The following is a 15,403-nucleotide window of genomic DNA, read 5'->3' as shown; positions in this document are numbered from 1 at the left end:
CATATTTACATTTGTAATTCTTGCTTCATTTTTACTTTTTTTCCTGGAGTTTTTCTTGATTATTTCAGTTTTTGCTAATCTCTCACCTTTAGGTAACTATAATTCTCACAGGCTATTCCATATTTTTGGCATATTTATGTTACTGTTTTTTTCTTTAGTCTTGTGTCCTCAAAATAAAAATGTCATCTTTTATTTCCCCTAGATAATTGGATCACAAAAATCTATCTTTGGTGTCTTTATATCAGAATCATGTTGAGTGTTTATTAAAAATGCAGATTCTTAGACCCCACCTAGAACCTATTGAATCATAAACTCTGGGAAAGGTCTTAAGCACACCAAAGTTTGAAAAACAGTGAAATATTTTTAAATACCTACTATGTTTTCAGTAAGGATGAACTGTTTGAGGCATTTATATGAATAGGTAGCTTTTCAGATCCTATTCACTATACTACCACTAGAAACTAATTTCCTTAAGAAGAATCTGCTGGTTCAGAAGCTTGTTTTCTGGTTAATCTTAGAATTCCCTTTTCTTCTATTCTCCCTACCCTTCCCCCACAGCCCATATACACACCTACTCACAACTCCATTTTTCCTCCTAATTTAGGGGCAGGTGTCTTTTTAAAAACAGCTCTCCAATGCTTATATACAGTATGTCACCATCTATTCCTTTCTGTGGCACTTCCTGAAACTCCTATCTCCTTTAGCCCCTGCCTCTGTTATCTACTTCTGTCACCCTTATAAATCACTGTGGGATGATGTGGGAAAATATAGACCTTATTGGAACCACTAGCCTATGTGCTAGTGAATCTCTGAATTCCTGTAACTACTTCAGTTTAGTCTTCACAGGTTATTAATGAACTTTTCAAAAATGTGTGACAATTTTGAAGAATGCTTAACATTATGAAAACATTGAAAATAATTTTACATAAATATGTATTCAAATGTCACTCTTATAAAATATAATAGGAAATTTCAAGCTATGATTAACTAGATAAACTCAATATCAATAAAATATTTTCAGCTAGCATACAAAGGTACTGTACTTCATAAGTCTGGATATTCTATAGTTTTTTGAAGTATTTTTTGTTTTGGGTACTTATTCAATACCAAATATGAGGATAAAATCTTTCAAGTCAGCCTAAAACAGAATTTTCTGGATATTATTGTTAATTAAAAACCCTATATCTTTTCCATGTAGCCAAGGCAAAATGTTATGTGTAAAACTGTAGGATATTTAACTTCAAAAAGAATGTGTTTACTGTGGTTTTTCTCATCATGGTTTAAGGTAATTACTCCTAGCAAAAGAAAAATGTCTGAAGCATCAATGATTCTGACTGGTGCACAAAGATACACTGAGAGAAGTCCACTACTTTTAACCAACACAAGTAAGTTTTATAATCCTAAAAGATTTCTAACAAGTATTATATTGTAAATGAGGCATTTTAATTCAGGAAAATTCTGGAAATAATTTACATAGAGGATAAGTTGGGGCTATAAAATGGATTAAAATATGAACCATTAATGTATTCTAATGGGAAGAAAAGTATAATGGGTATTGATGTATAAACAGTGTTCAAAATATTAAGCATTAATAATGTATCATAATTTAAGCAGGAGGCAGCATAACATACTGGTTAAATATCAAATTAATCAGGCTGCTTAGTTCCCCACTCCTGGGTTTGTACTTTATACATATTATCCTCTAGATAAGTTTAAAACCAAATTTCTTTTCTATAAAGTGGAAAAAAGTATCGACCTCATCAAGTTGTTTAAAGGATTAAATAAAAATTATTCATTCAATAAGGAATCTTGTCAAATATTTAGGTAGTGCCTGGTACATACTAAGAGCTAAATAAAAGTTTAAAAATACAAAATCTGATACTCTATACTAGTTGCTTTAAATAAAGTCTTATTTAGTCTTTATGAAAATTTAATATTTACCTTCTGTTCCAAAAACCGAGTTGCCTACTAAGCTCCTCAAACTTAATAGGTACAAAATTGAATTCACCTTTCCACCCTCCCTGTCAATTTTTTCTCCACTTTTTTTTTTTTTTTGAGACAGTCTCTATGTCACCCGAGGCTAGAGTGCAGTGGCGTCATCACAGTTCACTGCAGCCTCCAACTCCTGGGCTCAAGCCATCCTCCTGCCTCAGCCTCCTGAGTAGCTGGGACTACAGGCATGTGCCACCATGCCTGGCTAATTTTTTCCTCCATTTTTTTCTTAGTAAATGGCATCTATACTCACTTATTTATCTAAATTAGAAACCTGGGAACCATCTTAGAACCTCCCTTTCTTACTTTCTTCATATGAAAAGTACCTCAGTAATAGCAATAATTTAAAAAAATCTAGCTATTCTTTGTCCTTTTTTTAAGCAACACCACGAAAAGGAAGAAATAAACCACCACTGCAAATGATGAATTCTGCAGAAAAATCTGCTGTTTCTAAAACATTGGAAAATGAAGTGAATAATGCTGTATCGCTTAAATCTAGACCATCTGAAGGAAGAAAGAGAAGAGATAACAGAGACAAAGTAACTTTACTTTGAAAGTATTTAATAATTTTTTTAAATTATTGTAGAAATATATATATCGAGGTAACTTATTTTGCAAGCAGTAAGTGTCTCACTTTGTTTAAAGCATTACTTTTTTTTCAGGGATCATTTATTGTCCTTGAAAGTAGGGTCCTTTTTGGCATATGCCTCATTTACTGTGCTTACAATAAAACTTATGAATATTCATTCTCCGTAACTCTAATTTACACATGTGGTAGGAGAAATGGACTTGCCACAATTCTTTAGGTTATTATACAAATTAGTGACTGCTATGGCAAAGGCTCTGGTATAGGAATGTGAAATACAAATGGACTCTGTCCTTAAAGTATCTCAAAGTCTAGCATGGGAATTAGACAAATTAATAAGATAATTACAATGTAGTATAAGTGTTCTCAGATGTACTTATAGAATACAAATAGGACCCCAGTCATAGCTGGACAAGGAGGGCAAAGATCAAGAGATATTTTTTAAGTAGATAAAGAGGGGTTAGTCCAGTGGATATTGAGGAAAAGGGCCTTCATTCCAGATAGTTGAAGGGACTGAGCCGGGACTGGATAAGAAAAAATATCTTGGAGAAACGGGAGGTGATCAGGGATACAGATAAGTTTCTAGATGAGGAACACTTTTAATAGCTTTTGTTTTCTCTGGAGTGTGAGGTTTTTCATGAGGATCTGTTGAAATCGAGGGCTCACGGACATGTTAAAGATTTGGAATAGCTACTGAGAAGTAATGGAGAGACCTAAGAATAAGTATAAATGTTAGACCATCCTGAGGACCCAGTTAAAATTTAAGACTGAATTTTTTGTCATTAGTTCATAAAATATGTGCAGTTTTCTCAAAGCTTTAGTAACTTTGGTATTAGAGTAAAAAAAAAAAAAGAGCAGATGGTAGACTTTTTCAATTTAAATGAGTATGTGGCAGAAAGATAAAGGGTATGAGAGTTGAAGATACTAGGAAAAAATACTCAAAGTAATGGTTCAAATTGTCTAGCTAAGTGTTTCTTAATAAGAGCACTGTTTTTTAGATGTGCAGCGTAGTTCTAAATGTTTTAGGATAATAAACATTCTACCTAGGACTGTGCTTACCTATTGTCAGGAGAACCCCTCCATTGTGACAACCCAAAACACCTGCATATTTCTGTAACTGCTCCCCTCCCAGTTTGGAGAACCACTGGCTAGATTAAGAAAGACAGCCAGGATATTTTAGATTAGAAGGTATATTTTTATGATAGTGATGGCAGATTTTTATTTGATCTAGGTTAAGTATCTGTGGCAATGGAAAAACAGAAGCTTACTGCAGGCAAGAAGTTACCTCCGCAATAGTTAAAACTTGAAAAATAATACTTCATAATTTCCAACTCTCCTGTATAGTTTAATGAAATGACAGATGCAGACTATGTGATCACAGCAGTAGGAGATGTGCCATGGATGTTCTAGAAATCATCAGTAACTGATGAAAATTGTATTATGCTGGCTATGGATGGGATCAGAAAGCTTGTGGACTCTTGCCTCCTTGTCTGCAGAGAAAGTTATATTCTTGTGTTTTAGGATAAGCAATATTCTAAAATTGGCATAACATTTATGAAATAGATATGAATATTATTCAACTTTTCATAGCAAAGCAAATCTATTTTAAAAGATTGAGACCTTAATACTCTGACTTTTAAAAGTTGTTTTCATAGAATGCCTTAATTCAAGTTTATATGAACATGTTTTCTGTTTATAGCATATCAAAATTGCTACAGTTGTAGAAAAGACAGAAAATAAGAACACTGAATTCCTAAACCAAAGTTGTAGTAAGTACCTTTTGATAATTTTAGTCACTTTAAAAAATATATACTTCTCTTTAACCCCACTGGCTTTTGTTGATTTGAAAAAGATTTATAAAGAATGTGTTTGGCTTTGTGCAAGGAATTTTTGAGATTGCAAGGAAATATATTAATATAATCTCTATTCCCAAGAAGTTTGGGTCTGGGAGAGAGGAGGCATCCCAATATGTGAATCTTCATAGAATTCTATACTAACTCCCATTTTACCCTGCCAAATGCATGACAAAATGAAAATATGATAATCTTTATTTTATTTAGATGAACTCCAGGATACTGTATCTGATTCACAGGCAGTGGAAAAAATAGATAAACCTGTGTAAGTAGGAGAAAATCTATCAAATCATTTAACGTATATTAATATTATTAGATATAACAGATTTGAAGGAAAAGGACTTTATATTATTAAAATGTAGTATTAGTTATAGCATTAATCATCTCTCAAATATTATGACAGTGACATGGGGAATAGTCTATACGTTTTTTTCCATGTCAACCAACCTAACTCTTTTCAAGGTGAGAGACTTAAAATGAATGAGATTTTTTTAAATAATATAGTATGAATGTGAAGAAATTTAACTTAGTTTAAGTACATAGTAGAACATGTAAAATATGTAAGACGTGTTTAGGGTAGATATCAAAGTAGTAGCAATGCTGGACTCTCTCCTAATATTCTTTAATGTGATCAATTATATAATTTTAATTTTTGTAACGACATGAAAATATTTCTATATTTGACACGTTGCTTTCAGCAAACATTGATTAAATTAAAAATCAAGGTCTTAGAGTCATAGGCAAATGTTTTGTAATATATTAAACAAATGAAATCATTTTCTAGATTACCTGGTGTTTTAGACAACATCTGTGGAAATAAAATGCACTCCAACTGGGCATGTTGGACACCTGTAAAAAATATTGAACTGTCTAATAACCAAAGAGCAAGTACTTCATCAGGAGAGACATTTAATCAAGGTGAAACATACAGTTTTGTTTGTATGTAATAGTTTAGGGGAATATTAATTTCCTCAAATGTCTAATAAGCATTTTTCATTTCAACAAATTTTACATGTAAATTTATTTAATAAGAATTCATCTCTTATTTTCCCACTAGATATTGTTATCAACAAAAAACTTACTAAACAAAAATCATCCTCTTCGATATCCGATAATTCTGAAGAAACAGAGAAAGTGAAATATAAGAAAGAAATAATGGACTATAATAAAATAAAAAAAGCAGAAGCAGAAGTTTGCAAAAGAAACAGTCAACAACAAAATCATCTTAAATATTCGGAGGAGAAAAATACTGAAAATACCAAGCAGAATGATTGGCATATTGAATCTGAAACTACTTATAAATCAGTTCTCCTAAATAAGACAGTTGAAGAATCACTGATATACAGGAAGAAATATATATTGTCAAAAGATATGAATACTGCTATTTGTGATAAAAGCTCTTCTCCTAGAAAAAATGAGAAATGTCATAGAAAATCAGGGAAAGAATTGACTTCTGAACTGAATTCTTGGGATATGAAACAAAAAAAAGCGGTGAGCTTTCAGTGTGTTTTGATTTCTGCCTAATACAAAGTGAAAGAAGTTTGATTGCAGCAAATTTTAACATATGTTAATTTCTTGTTCTTTAATTCAAAGCCTAGACTCTGAGAGTGAGTTCCTACTCCCATACCTGGCCTAGTCCCAGCCCTGATAGAACAGTAGAAGGCACATATCATGTAAATATGTATAGAAAGAATGAACCTTGCAGTTCCTATCTATTCTATTTGGGTTCCTCTGACTCTGTTGTTTTTAACATGCATATAGAACTGTTTGTACCTCTCTAATTTTTGCCTTTTTTATAAATGGTTATTTTTTATGTGTCTTTCCTCTGTGACTGTAACCTATTGCAGAGTAAGGACTATGTTTTATTTAGCATTTGTTTTCCTGCATGGCCTAGCACAGCTTTACATACAGTAGCATCTCAAATATTTCTTGGATGAATGCATTTAACCTTGATAAGGTTTGGCAAGAAAGGGTATAAATAGCTTGGAAGAGACTATCTTGCTGTAACTTGATCATCCTTATTGGAGCCCCCACTTTCTTCTTCAGATTAATCATCTCTGTAGAACATCTCTATTTTTGGCTACTTGGCACCATACTTGCGCTGAAGAAAATTTTACTTTTGTAACAGTTATCATAAATCTTTTGTCATTGCTGTCATGTAGATTAAGAAAGTTTTAATCAGAATACATTTCCACTGTCAATAATACAATCTACTTTTTTTTCTTTCTAAAATCTAGGTTTCATAGGCTTTTACTTTATCTTGTACAGTATTGTACCTGAGTAATTAAATTTGTGTAAAATGTTGATACATTCGGGCATTTCAGTATGCAAATGATACTTAAGAGATAATTTCTAGTTGTTGTATATAATTAGACATTATTTCATTTGTCTTGGCCAATTTCCTTTTTATTTTTTAACCTGCAACTCACCTTTTATGCCTAATTTGGCTGTTTTCTTCTATAACCATATCCTTTTGGGTTCTTTTTTTTCTTGGTTGCTTAGTGTGTTGTTATTTTCTCTTTCTAGTCTTGGCTGCTATTTAATTCCCTCAGTCCCAAGGGAAATGAGGTTCTTTTTGTCCAAACATAGATCTGTTCTTCAATTTTAATTTTAAACTGTTTCCTATGGAATTCAGAATCATTTCACAGAATTTCCCTGAGCTAGTCATTGCTTTACACTGGGAATACAGATACCTGGTCATCTCTACTCAGCTGTACTCTGATTTTTTAAAAAATCAACTTCTTGTTTTTAGAAGTTCTCTTCAGTTGTTCATAGGGTCACTCTGTGTATCCTTATGTTTCCTAACAATTGCATACATCACTCTTCTCTAAAGTAGCCATCTGTCTGGTACTGGTTTTCTATTTATTGGATCAGCCCAGAGAAATAGAGCCTATGTAGTTCAATGGTACAGATTTTCCAAGCTGGTTCCAATTATACTGGAAGTCCTGAAGTCATACACTATTTTAGAGGAGGTTCATTTTTGCTACATTTTTATTGAGCCAAGTAAAACCTGTCTTTACTTTGATAATCTCAAGAAAGGACAGTAAGTAATACTACCTATTATATATAAAAACAAATGGACTTAAAAATAGTTAAAATAGCAAATTTTATGCTGTGCATATTTTACTACAATTTAAAAACCTATATGTCTGATACCAGAAAAAAAGTAAATATGAAATCAGGAGGCCTCATATCTTTAAGAGTATTGTTGGAGTTTTTAAAACTAAATTATCTAAAATTATGCTGAGAATAATTCTTTATCATCTTATTTTTAAAAAATTAACAGACTGTATTTTTTTTTTTTTTAGAGAAGTTTCAGGTTTACAAAAAATGAGTGGAAAGTACAGAGACTTCTCATATGCCGCATTATCCTATTAACAACTTGCATTGTGTGGTACAATTGTTAGAACTGATGAGCTGTTACTGATATGACTTTAAAAAGTCCACAGTTTACATTAGGGCTCACTCTTTGTACATTCTGTGTGTTTTGACAAATATGTGAAGTGACATATCTATTACAGCATTATACAGAATAATTTCACTGCCCTAAAATGTCCCTGTGGTCCACCTATTTATTCTTTTGATTAGGAATGCATTACATCTAGAGATTAAGTTGGAAAGAACTGATATCTTGACAATATTGAGCTTTCTATCCATATATGTGGAATGTTTCTCCATTTATTTAGATCTTTGATTTCTTTCATCAGAGTTATGTAGTTTTCCTCATGCATATGTTTCATTCGATGTATACAATAGCTACGTATTTCACTTTGGGGAGTGCTAGTAAAAATTATATTGTGTCTTTAATTTCAAATTCTACTTGCTCATTTCTGGTTTATAAGAAAGTGATTGAATTTTCTATATTAATGTATATTGCAACTTTGGTATAATTGCTTACTAGTTGCAGCCATATTTATTTTTGTTGTTTTTGGGATTTTCTACATGGACAGTGAGGTTATCTGTAAACAAAGACAGTTTTATTTCTTCCTTCCCAATATGTATACCTATTATTTCCTTTTCTTGTCTTGTTTCATTAGCTAGGACTTCCAGTACAATGTTGAAAAGGAATGGTAAGAGGGGCTATCCTTGCTTTGTTTCTGATTTTAGCAGGAAAAGATCTAGTTTTTCATTATTAAATGTGGTGTTAGCTGTAATTGGTTTTGTAGATGTTCTTTATCAAGTTGAGGAAATGTCCCTTAGAGTATTTGTCATGGATGAATGTTGGATTTTGTCCTGTTTTTTGTGCATCTATTGATGTGATTTTTCTTCTTTAGCTTATTGATGTGATGGATTACATTAATTGATTTTCAGATATTGAATCAGCCTTGCATACCTGGAATACATTCCACTTGGTCATAGTGCATAATTCATTTTATACATCATTGGGTTCAATTTGATAATATATTGCTGAGGATTTTTACGTCTGTGTTTATGAAAGATATTGATCTGTAAATTTTCTTTTTTGTAATGTCTTTGGTTTGGGTATTAAGGTGATTCTGGCCTCATAGAATGAGTTAAGAAGCATTTCCTCCACTTCCATTTTCTAGATGATTGAGGAGAATTGGTATAATTTCTTCCTCAAATGTTTGATAGAATTCACCAGTGAACCCATCTAAGCCTGGTGTTTTGTTTTGGAAGGGTGTTAAATACTGATTCAATTTTTAAGAGATATAGGCCTATTCAGATGATCTATTTCTCTTTGCAAGAGTTTTGGTAGATTGTATCTTTCACGGAATTGGTCCATTTCATCTTGGTTATCAAATTTATAGACATGGGGTTGATAATATTTCCTTATTGTCATTTTAATGTCCATGTGATCTGTAGTGATCATTCTTTCATTTCCGTTCTCAGTAATTTCTTCCTCTTTTCTTTATCTTTCTCAGAAATTTTAAATTTCTCTTTTCTCTCTCTCCTTAGTTAACCTGGCTAAAAATTTATCAGTCTTTTCAAACAGCTGGCTTATTTTTTATTCAGTTTTTTATTCTTATGGGAAGAAACTTTAAAAAATTTCTACAGACCATTCTGCACAGTTCTATAAGTTAAAAGAATTATCCTGAGTAGTTTTAATCCCTAACAAAACCCAAACTTATTAAATATAGGCTGGTGCAAAAGTAATTGTGGTTTCTGGCATGAATTTTAAATCATTATAACTAGGCTCGAACAGATTTTTATTAATCAAAATAGGAACCATTACAATCAACACATTTTTGCCAATGAGAACTGTTTGTTTATTCCTGTAGCGTAAAAATCCATGCTTCAGGACTTGCATTTTCTGCATCCTACTGGTTGTGGAAGTGTTTGTTTTCCCTGCGAAAAGTTGTTGAAATGCTTGAAGGAAGTGGTAGTCGGTTGGTGAGAGGTTAGGTGAACATGGCGGATGAGGCAAAACTCCGTAGTCCAATTCGTTCAACTTTTGAAGCATTGGTTGTGCGGTAAGGTGTTGTCTTGGAGAAGAATTGGGCCCTTTCTATTGACCAATGCTGGCTGCAGGTGTTGCAGTTTTCAGTGCATCTCGTTGATTTGCTGAGCATACTTCTCAGATGTAATGGTTTTGCCAGGATTCAGAAAGCTGTAGTGGATCACACTGGCAGCAGACCAGCAAACAGTGACCATGACATTTTTTTGGTGCAAGTTTGCCTTTGGGAAGTGCTTTGGAGCAGCTTCTCGGTCCAGCGACTGAGCTGGTCATTGCCGGTTGTCATATAAAATCCATTTTCCTCACACATCACAATCCAATCAAGAAATGGTTTGTTGTAGTTGCGTACAATAAGAAAAGATGACACTTCAAAACAATGATTTTTTTGATTTTCGGTCAGTTCATGAGGCACCGACTTATCAAGCTTACCTTTCCAATTTGGTTCAAATGCCAAATGACTATAGAATGGTCAACCTTGAATTCTTTGGCAACTTCTCGTGTAGTTAGTGAGAGGATCAGCTTCGATGATTGCTCTTAATTGGTTGTTGTCGACTTCCAATGGCCAGCCACTGCGCTCCTCAACTTCAGTCTCCTTTGCAAAACTTCTTGAACCACTACTGCACTGTATGTTCGTTTGCAGTTCCTGGGCCAAATGCATTGTTGATGTTACAAGTTATCTCCTCTGCTTTACGAACTCATTTTGAACTCAAATAAGAAAATAACTCGAATTTGCTTTTTGTCTAACATCATTTCCATAGTCTAAAATAAACATAAAATAAACAGCAAGTAATAAGTCATTTGGCAAAAAAATAAAGCGAGAAATTGTGCATTAAAATGATGTGTAACATAACCACATTTATTTAAGAATGTATTCCAATATCAAACAGCAAATTTCAACAATGCTAAAACCACACTTTTGCACTAACCTAATAATTTCTGACCCTTTTATTTTTCTTTGCAGGTATAAATAGAACCAGATTTTTCTTAAATTATTTTTTCAGCCTTTATTTTCCTTTGAAGGTTAACTGGCAGAGTTTTAAAGTAACTGATAAATTGTTTCAGAGAGAAAAGTCAAAAGGGAAAGGATTTACTGATGCAGCAGAATCCTTGATAAGCCAAATTAATAAGAGATACAAACCAAAAGATGACATAAAGTCTACAAGAAAATTAAAGGAGTCTTTGATTGACAGGTATGTTTTTAAATTTTATACATGTATATTTTTCTGACAGATACAACTAAATTATTTTACACAGCTTAAAAAAGGTTAGTTTTAAACATAGGTTCAAATAATGTAATTTTCAGTAGAACACACATATTTATTTTATAAATAGCTGTTTATACAAGAAAGAAACTAAATTGGAAATTTTCATCCTAGTGTGTAGTTACATTTTATAAAGTATCAAAATATATCAACACAACATATACCATTTCAGAAATAAATCTTTAGGATATAGACATTTTAGAATAGTATTTATTAAATCTAGTAATGAGTGAAACTAAATATATTTAAATACATTGCTTAATGAAATATGAAATTTAAATAAGCTGAAATTAGTTATTTTTATAGTAAACATGTTCTTCACAGTCTTTCTGAAGGTTCTCATTATAAAATGTCCATTTATAGTCTGTCAGGTTGTTAATTCAAGTTTAATTCTGGCCTTATTATATGCCATGAAAAAAATGACTTTAATGGAAGAACTATTCATTTTAAATTGGTACTTTCTGCTGCATTAATGTTTCTAGGCACTATTTACTACGAAGTTGCAAAAATATTGGACTGCTGACTAGGGCTGTCACATTTTAGTTATTTATAGCATATTAAATGTAGATTTAGTGACCTAAATCTTACGTAAGTTTTACCTTATATAAAATGGCTTTTATGAAAAATATTCTGATACTTAATTGTTTTTTTACAGTAGTTTTTCAAACAAATCTGATGTTCAACTCAGTAAGGTAGGTATTATTTATTTAACTTCACTAAACCTATAGTCAAACTTGATATTTGACTATAAACACAAAAATAGCATAGTAGTAAGGTGGAATTAGATTTAATATTTTCAGAATATTGCTAAATGGATTATCATTGCTAGTGGCAAGAATTCAAAATAGCCCTCTAACCTTGTTTGTCAGCAAAAAATCCTTCTTTTACACATATGAGCCCAATAATTTTACATTTTGGTGAAGTTTTACATTTTGGTTCAGTATAACCTTATTACCATGCTTTTGTTCTAGCTGATCTCACCTCTCCTGACAATTAGATCCTTCTGAAGTCCCAATTTTGTTAGAAACATTTACTATTCATCCAGGCTTAAAATACATATCAATTATTTTTGATTTTTTTCTTCACAGTTACTTTCTGTGTCCACTTAATATTCCAAGTTTTGAGGTTCACCCTCCATAAGTTCCTCCTGAACCTTCTCTCTCCTGTCTATGCCAACTCCTCTTAGCCTAGTTTCAATTCTAATTTCTGATCTCTGGATTGTATTAATAACAGTTGCCTTTATGTAATTCTCTTTGCCTCTAGTATTTCTCTGTGCTAATCCATTCATTGCATTCAATACCAGCTTTTGTTTTCTTTTGTTTTTGTTTTCTTTTTAAAGCACACAGCTTCAATCATGTCATTAATTTGTTGAGAAACCTTCTTTGGTCCCTTCTATTGAATTAAGTGGAGAGACATTGACTCACGGGCTCAGGCCCTTTAAAAGATTGTCATTTCACAGTATTAGTTTTCCAGACATGTCTTGTTTAACTGAAACATGACTTGAGGTTCTTTGAACTGTCTTTTCTAAGTATTCATTTATTTTCTTTTTCTTTCTGCTTTGGAAAGAACTTCAAACTGATTCAGCAGGCTCTCCCAACTTTTCTGATTCTTCAAAATATTCCTCCTTGCAAATCTTGCTTTGGAGTCTACCTTGTTTCCAAGGTGCCTACCTCAAAAAACTCAATTGGCAAGAATTCCAAATATGCACAGTAGTTTTTGTTTTTTGGTTTTTTTTGTAACTTTTGCTGGGGTTCCCCCCAACACAATTAGAGTGTAACTATTTTGAATCATCTTTGCATGTTCTGTAACACCTTTGCTTACTTTTGCATATCCTCTTTAACATTTTGCTCATTTTTATATATTTTGTAACACTTAACACCCACTGACACACAGAATATGGTGAACATATCTAAACACTGGTAAAAATTGTATTGGAAGGGGTAAGTCAGATAAGTAATCAGAGGGATAAGATGAGAGATAAACTTTTTGGAGTAATGCAGACAATTCTCTATAAAATAGTCAAAAGAAATAATCAAATGGAAGATGAACCAAAAATTAAAATGAAACTTTTTGATAAAGGCCATTCTTACTGGAGTTAAGTGATATCTCATTGTGGTTTTGATTTGCATTTCCCTGATGATTAGAGATGTTGAGCATTTTTTCATATGTTTGTTAGCCATTCTTCTGTCTTTTGAAAAATTTCTGTTCATGTCCTTTGCCCACTTTTTGATAGGGCTGTTTGATTTTTTTCTTGCTGATTCTCCTGAGTTCTAAGTAGATTCTAGTTATCAGTCCTTTATCGGATGTGTAGCATGCGGAAATTTTTTCCCTTTCTGTAGGTTGTTTGCTCTCGTGACAGTTTCTTTGGCTGTGCAGACGCTTTTTAATTTAATCAGGTCCCAACAATAAATGTTGGCGTGGAATGTGGAGAGACAGAAACAGTCATACACTGCTGGTGGGACTGCAAACTAGCACAACCTCTGTGGAAAGCAATATGGAGATACCTTAAAACAGATACAAGTAGACCTACCATTTGATCCAGCAATCCCATTATTGGGCATCTACCCAAAAGAACAAAAAACATTCTATAACAAAGACATCTGCACCCGAATGTTTATAGCAACACAATTCACAATTGGAAAGATGTGGAAACAACCCAAGTGCCCATCAATACATGAGTGGATTAATAAAATGTGGTATATGTATACCATGGAGTACCACTCAGCTGTAAGAAATAATGGGGATAATATAGCACCTCTTATATTTTCCTGGATAGAGCTGGAACCCATTCTACTAAGTGAAGTATCCCAAGAATGGAAAAATAAGCACCACATGTACTCACCATCAAATTGGTTTCACTGATCATCACCTAAGAGCACATTTAGGAATAACATTAATTGTGTGTCGGGCAGATGTGGGGTGGGGAATGGATGTATACATACATAATGAGTGCGATGCGCACCGTCTAGGGAATGGACACGCTTGAAGCTCTGACTCGGGGGCGGGGGCAAGGGCAATATATGTAACCTAAACTTTTGTACCCTCATAATATGCTGAAATAAAAATTAAAATGAATATTTTAGGTTTTAATATTTCTAACTTTAATATTAAGTTAGTATTCTAATTATTTCTGATCAGTAACCAATTATTTAGTGATGTTATTTGTGCATTTAATAAATTTCTTTAATAAAACATTACAATTATAAAATTCTGTTTAACTTCTTTGTGATCTGTTTGAATATATTTTGAGCTATAGGTAATATTAATAATCTTACACATATTTTTTCCTAACAATACTAGTTAACTGATACCTTTTGACCCTTTCACATGAGATTTTAAATAAAGCTTAGCCTCTCCCAAATTTTTCTGTATAAGAGTTTAAGGGAAATGAGAGTCTGAAACAAAGTAGAAGTATGCTTATTTTGTGATTCTGCATCACTAACATTTATCTTATGGAATTAGTAAGGTCATTATTTATATACAACAATGTCAGTAAAAAGGTTATAAGGATTTCATATTTTATATTAGATTTATAATACTTTGTTTTTAGTATTTGTCTTCAATATTTTTAAAAGTACAGATGTCTAATATTGTATATAAAGTATATAACATGATCTGGTGAAATGATTACTATAGTCAAGCAAATTCATATATCCATCATCTCACATAGTGAACCTTTTTGTGTGTGTTTGTGGCAAGAGCACCTAAAATCTGTTAGCAAATATCCCAAAGTATAATATTAATTGTAGACCTCATGTTCTACATTAGATCTCTAGACTTACACATCTTACATCCTGCAACTTTGTGTCTTTTGACCTGCATCTCCCCATTTCCTTCTTGCTTCCTTGCTCTGATAACCAGTTTTATTCTCTATCTCTATAGATTGGGCTCTTTTTTTTTTTTTACTTCCACATGTGAGATCATGTGGTATTTTTCTTTCTGTGTCTGGCTATTTCACTTAGCATAATGTTCTCTAGGTTCATCCATGTTGTGGAAATGGCAGGATCTCCTATTTTTAAGCCTGAATAATACTCCATTGTATATATGTATATACCACAATTTCCTTATCCATTCATCTGTTGACGAATGCTTAGGTTGTTTCCATGTCTTGGCTATTGTGAATAATGCTGCAATGAATATAGGAGTGCAGATATCTTTAGGAGGTGGCGATTTCTTTTCTTTAGGATATATTTTTATTCAGTTTACATTAAAGAAAATATTACAAATGATAGATTTATATTAGTGGAAGCACAACTGGAAAATATGTGAAAATGTAATTTACATGTTACTTGTT

The 15,403-nt window shown here is 32.4% G+C and overlaps 1 protein-coding gene across 3 annotated transcripts in view; it reads left to right on the top strand.

Moving 5' to 3' along the window:
• The window catches only part of SYCP2 (synaptonemal complex protein 2), a 61,868-nt gene that overhangs the window by 27,822 nt on the left and 18,643 nt on the right, over nucleotides 1-15,403 (top strand). For all 3 annotated transcript variants that reach the window (XM_045528450.1, XM_045528448.1, XM_045528449.1), the window contains 8 exons: nucleotides 1,286-1,385; nucleotides 2,374-2,531; nucleotides 4,278-4,347; nucleotides 4,639-4,696; nucleotides 5,216-5,349; nucleotides 5,489-5,922; nucleotides 10,910-11,037; nucleotides 11,765-11,801. In XM_045528450.1, the coding sequence (XP_045384406.1) occupies nucleotides 1,286-1,385; nucleotides 2,374-2,531; nucleotides 4,278-4,347; nucleotides 4,639-4,696; nucleotides 5,216-5,349; nucleotides 5,489-5,922; nucleotides 10,910-11,037; nucleotides 11,765-11,801 (1,119 nt within the window). The remainder of the gene's footprint in view (nucleotides 1-1,285; nucleotides 1,386-2,373; nucleotides 2,532-4,277; nucleotides 4,348-4,638; nucleotides 4,697-5,215; nucleotides 5,350-5,488; nucleotides 5,923-10,909; nucleotides 11,038-11,764; nucleotides 11,802-15,403) is intronic.

The sequence above is a fragment of the Lemur catta genome, chromosome 17 (assembly GCF_020740605.2).
Source record: "Lemur catta isolate mLemCat1 chromosome 17, mLemCat1.pri, whole genome shotgun sequence".
NCBI classification, from domain to species: domain Eukaryota; kingdom Metazoa; phylum Chordata; class Mammalia; order Primates; family Lemuridae; genus Lemur; species Lemur catta.
The sequence above is the reverse complement of the archived record's forward strand: the minus strand, read 5'-3'. Positions and strand labels throughout refer to the sequence as shown.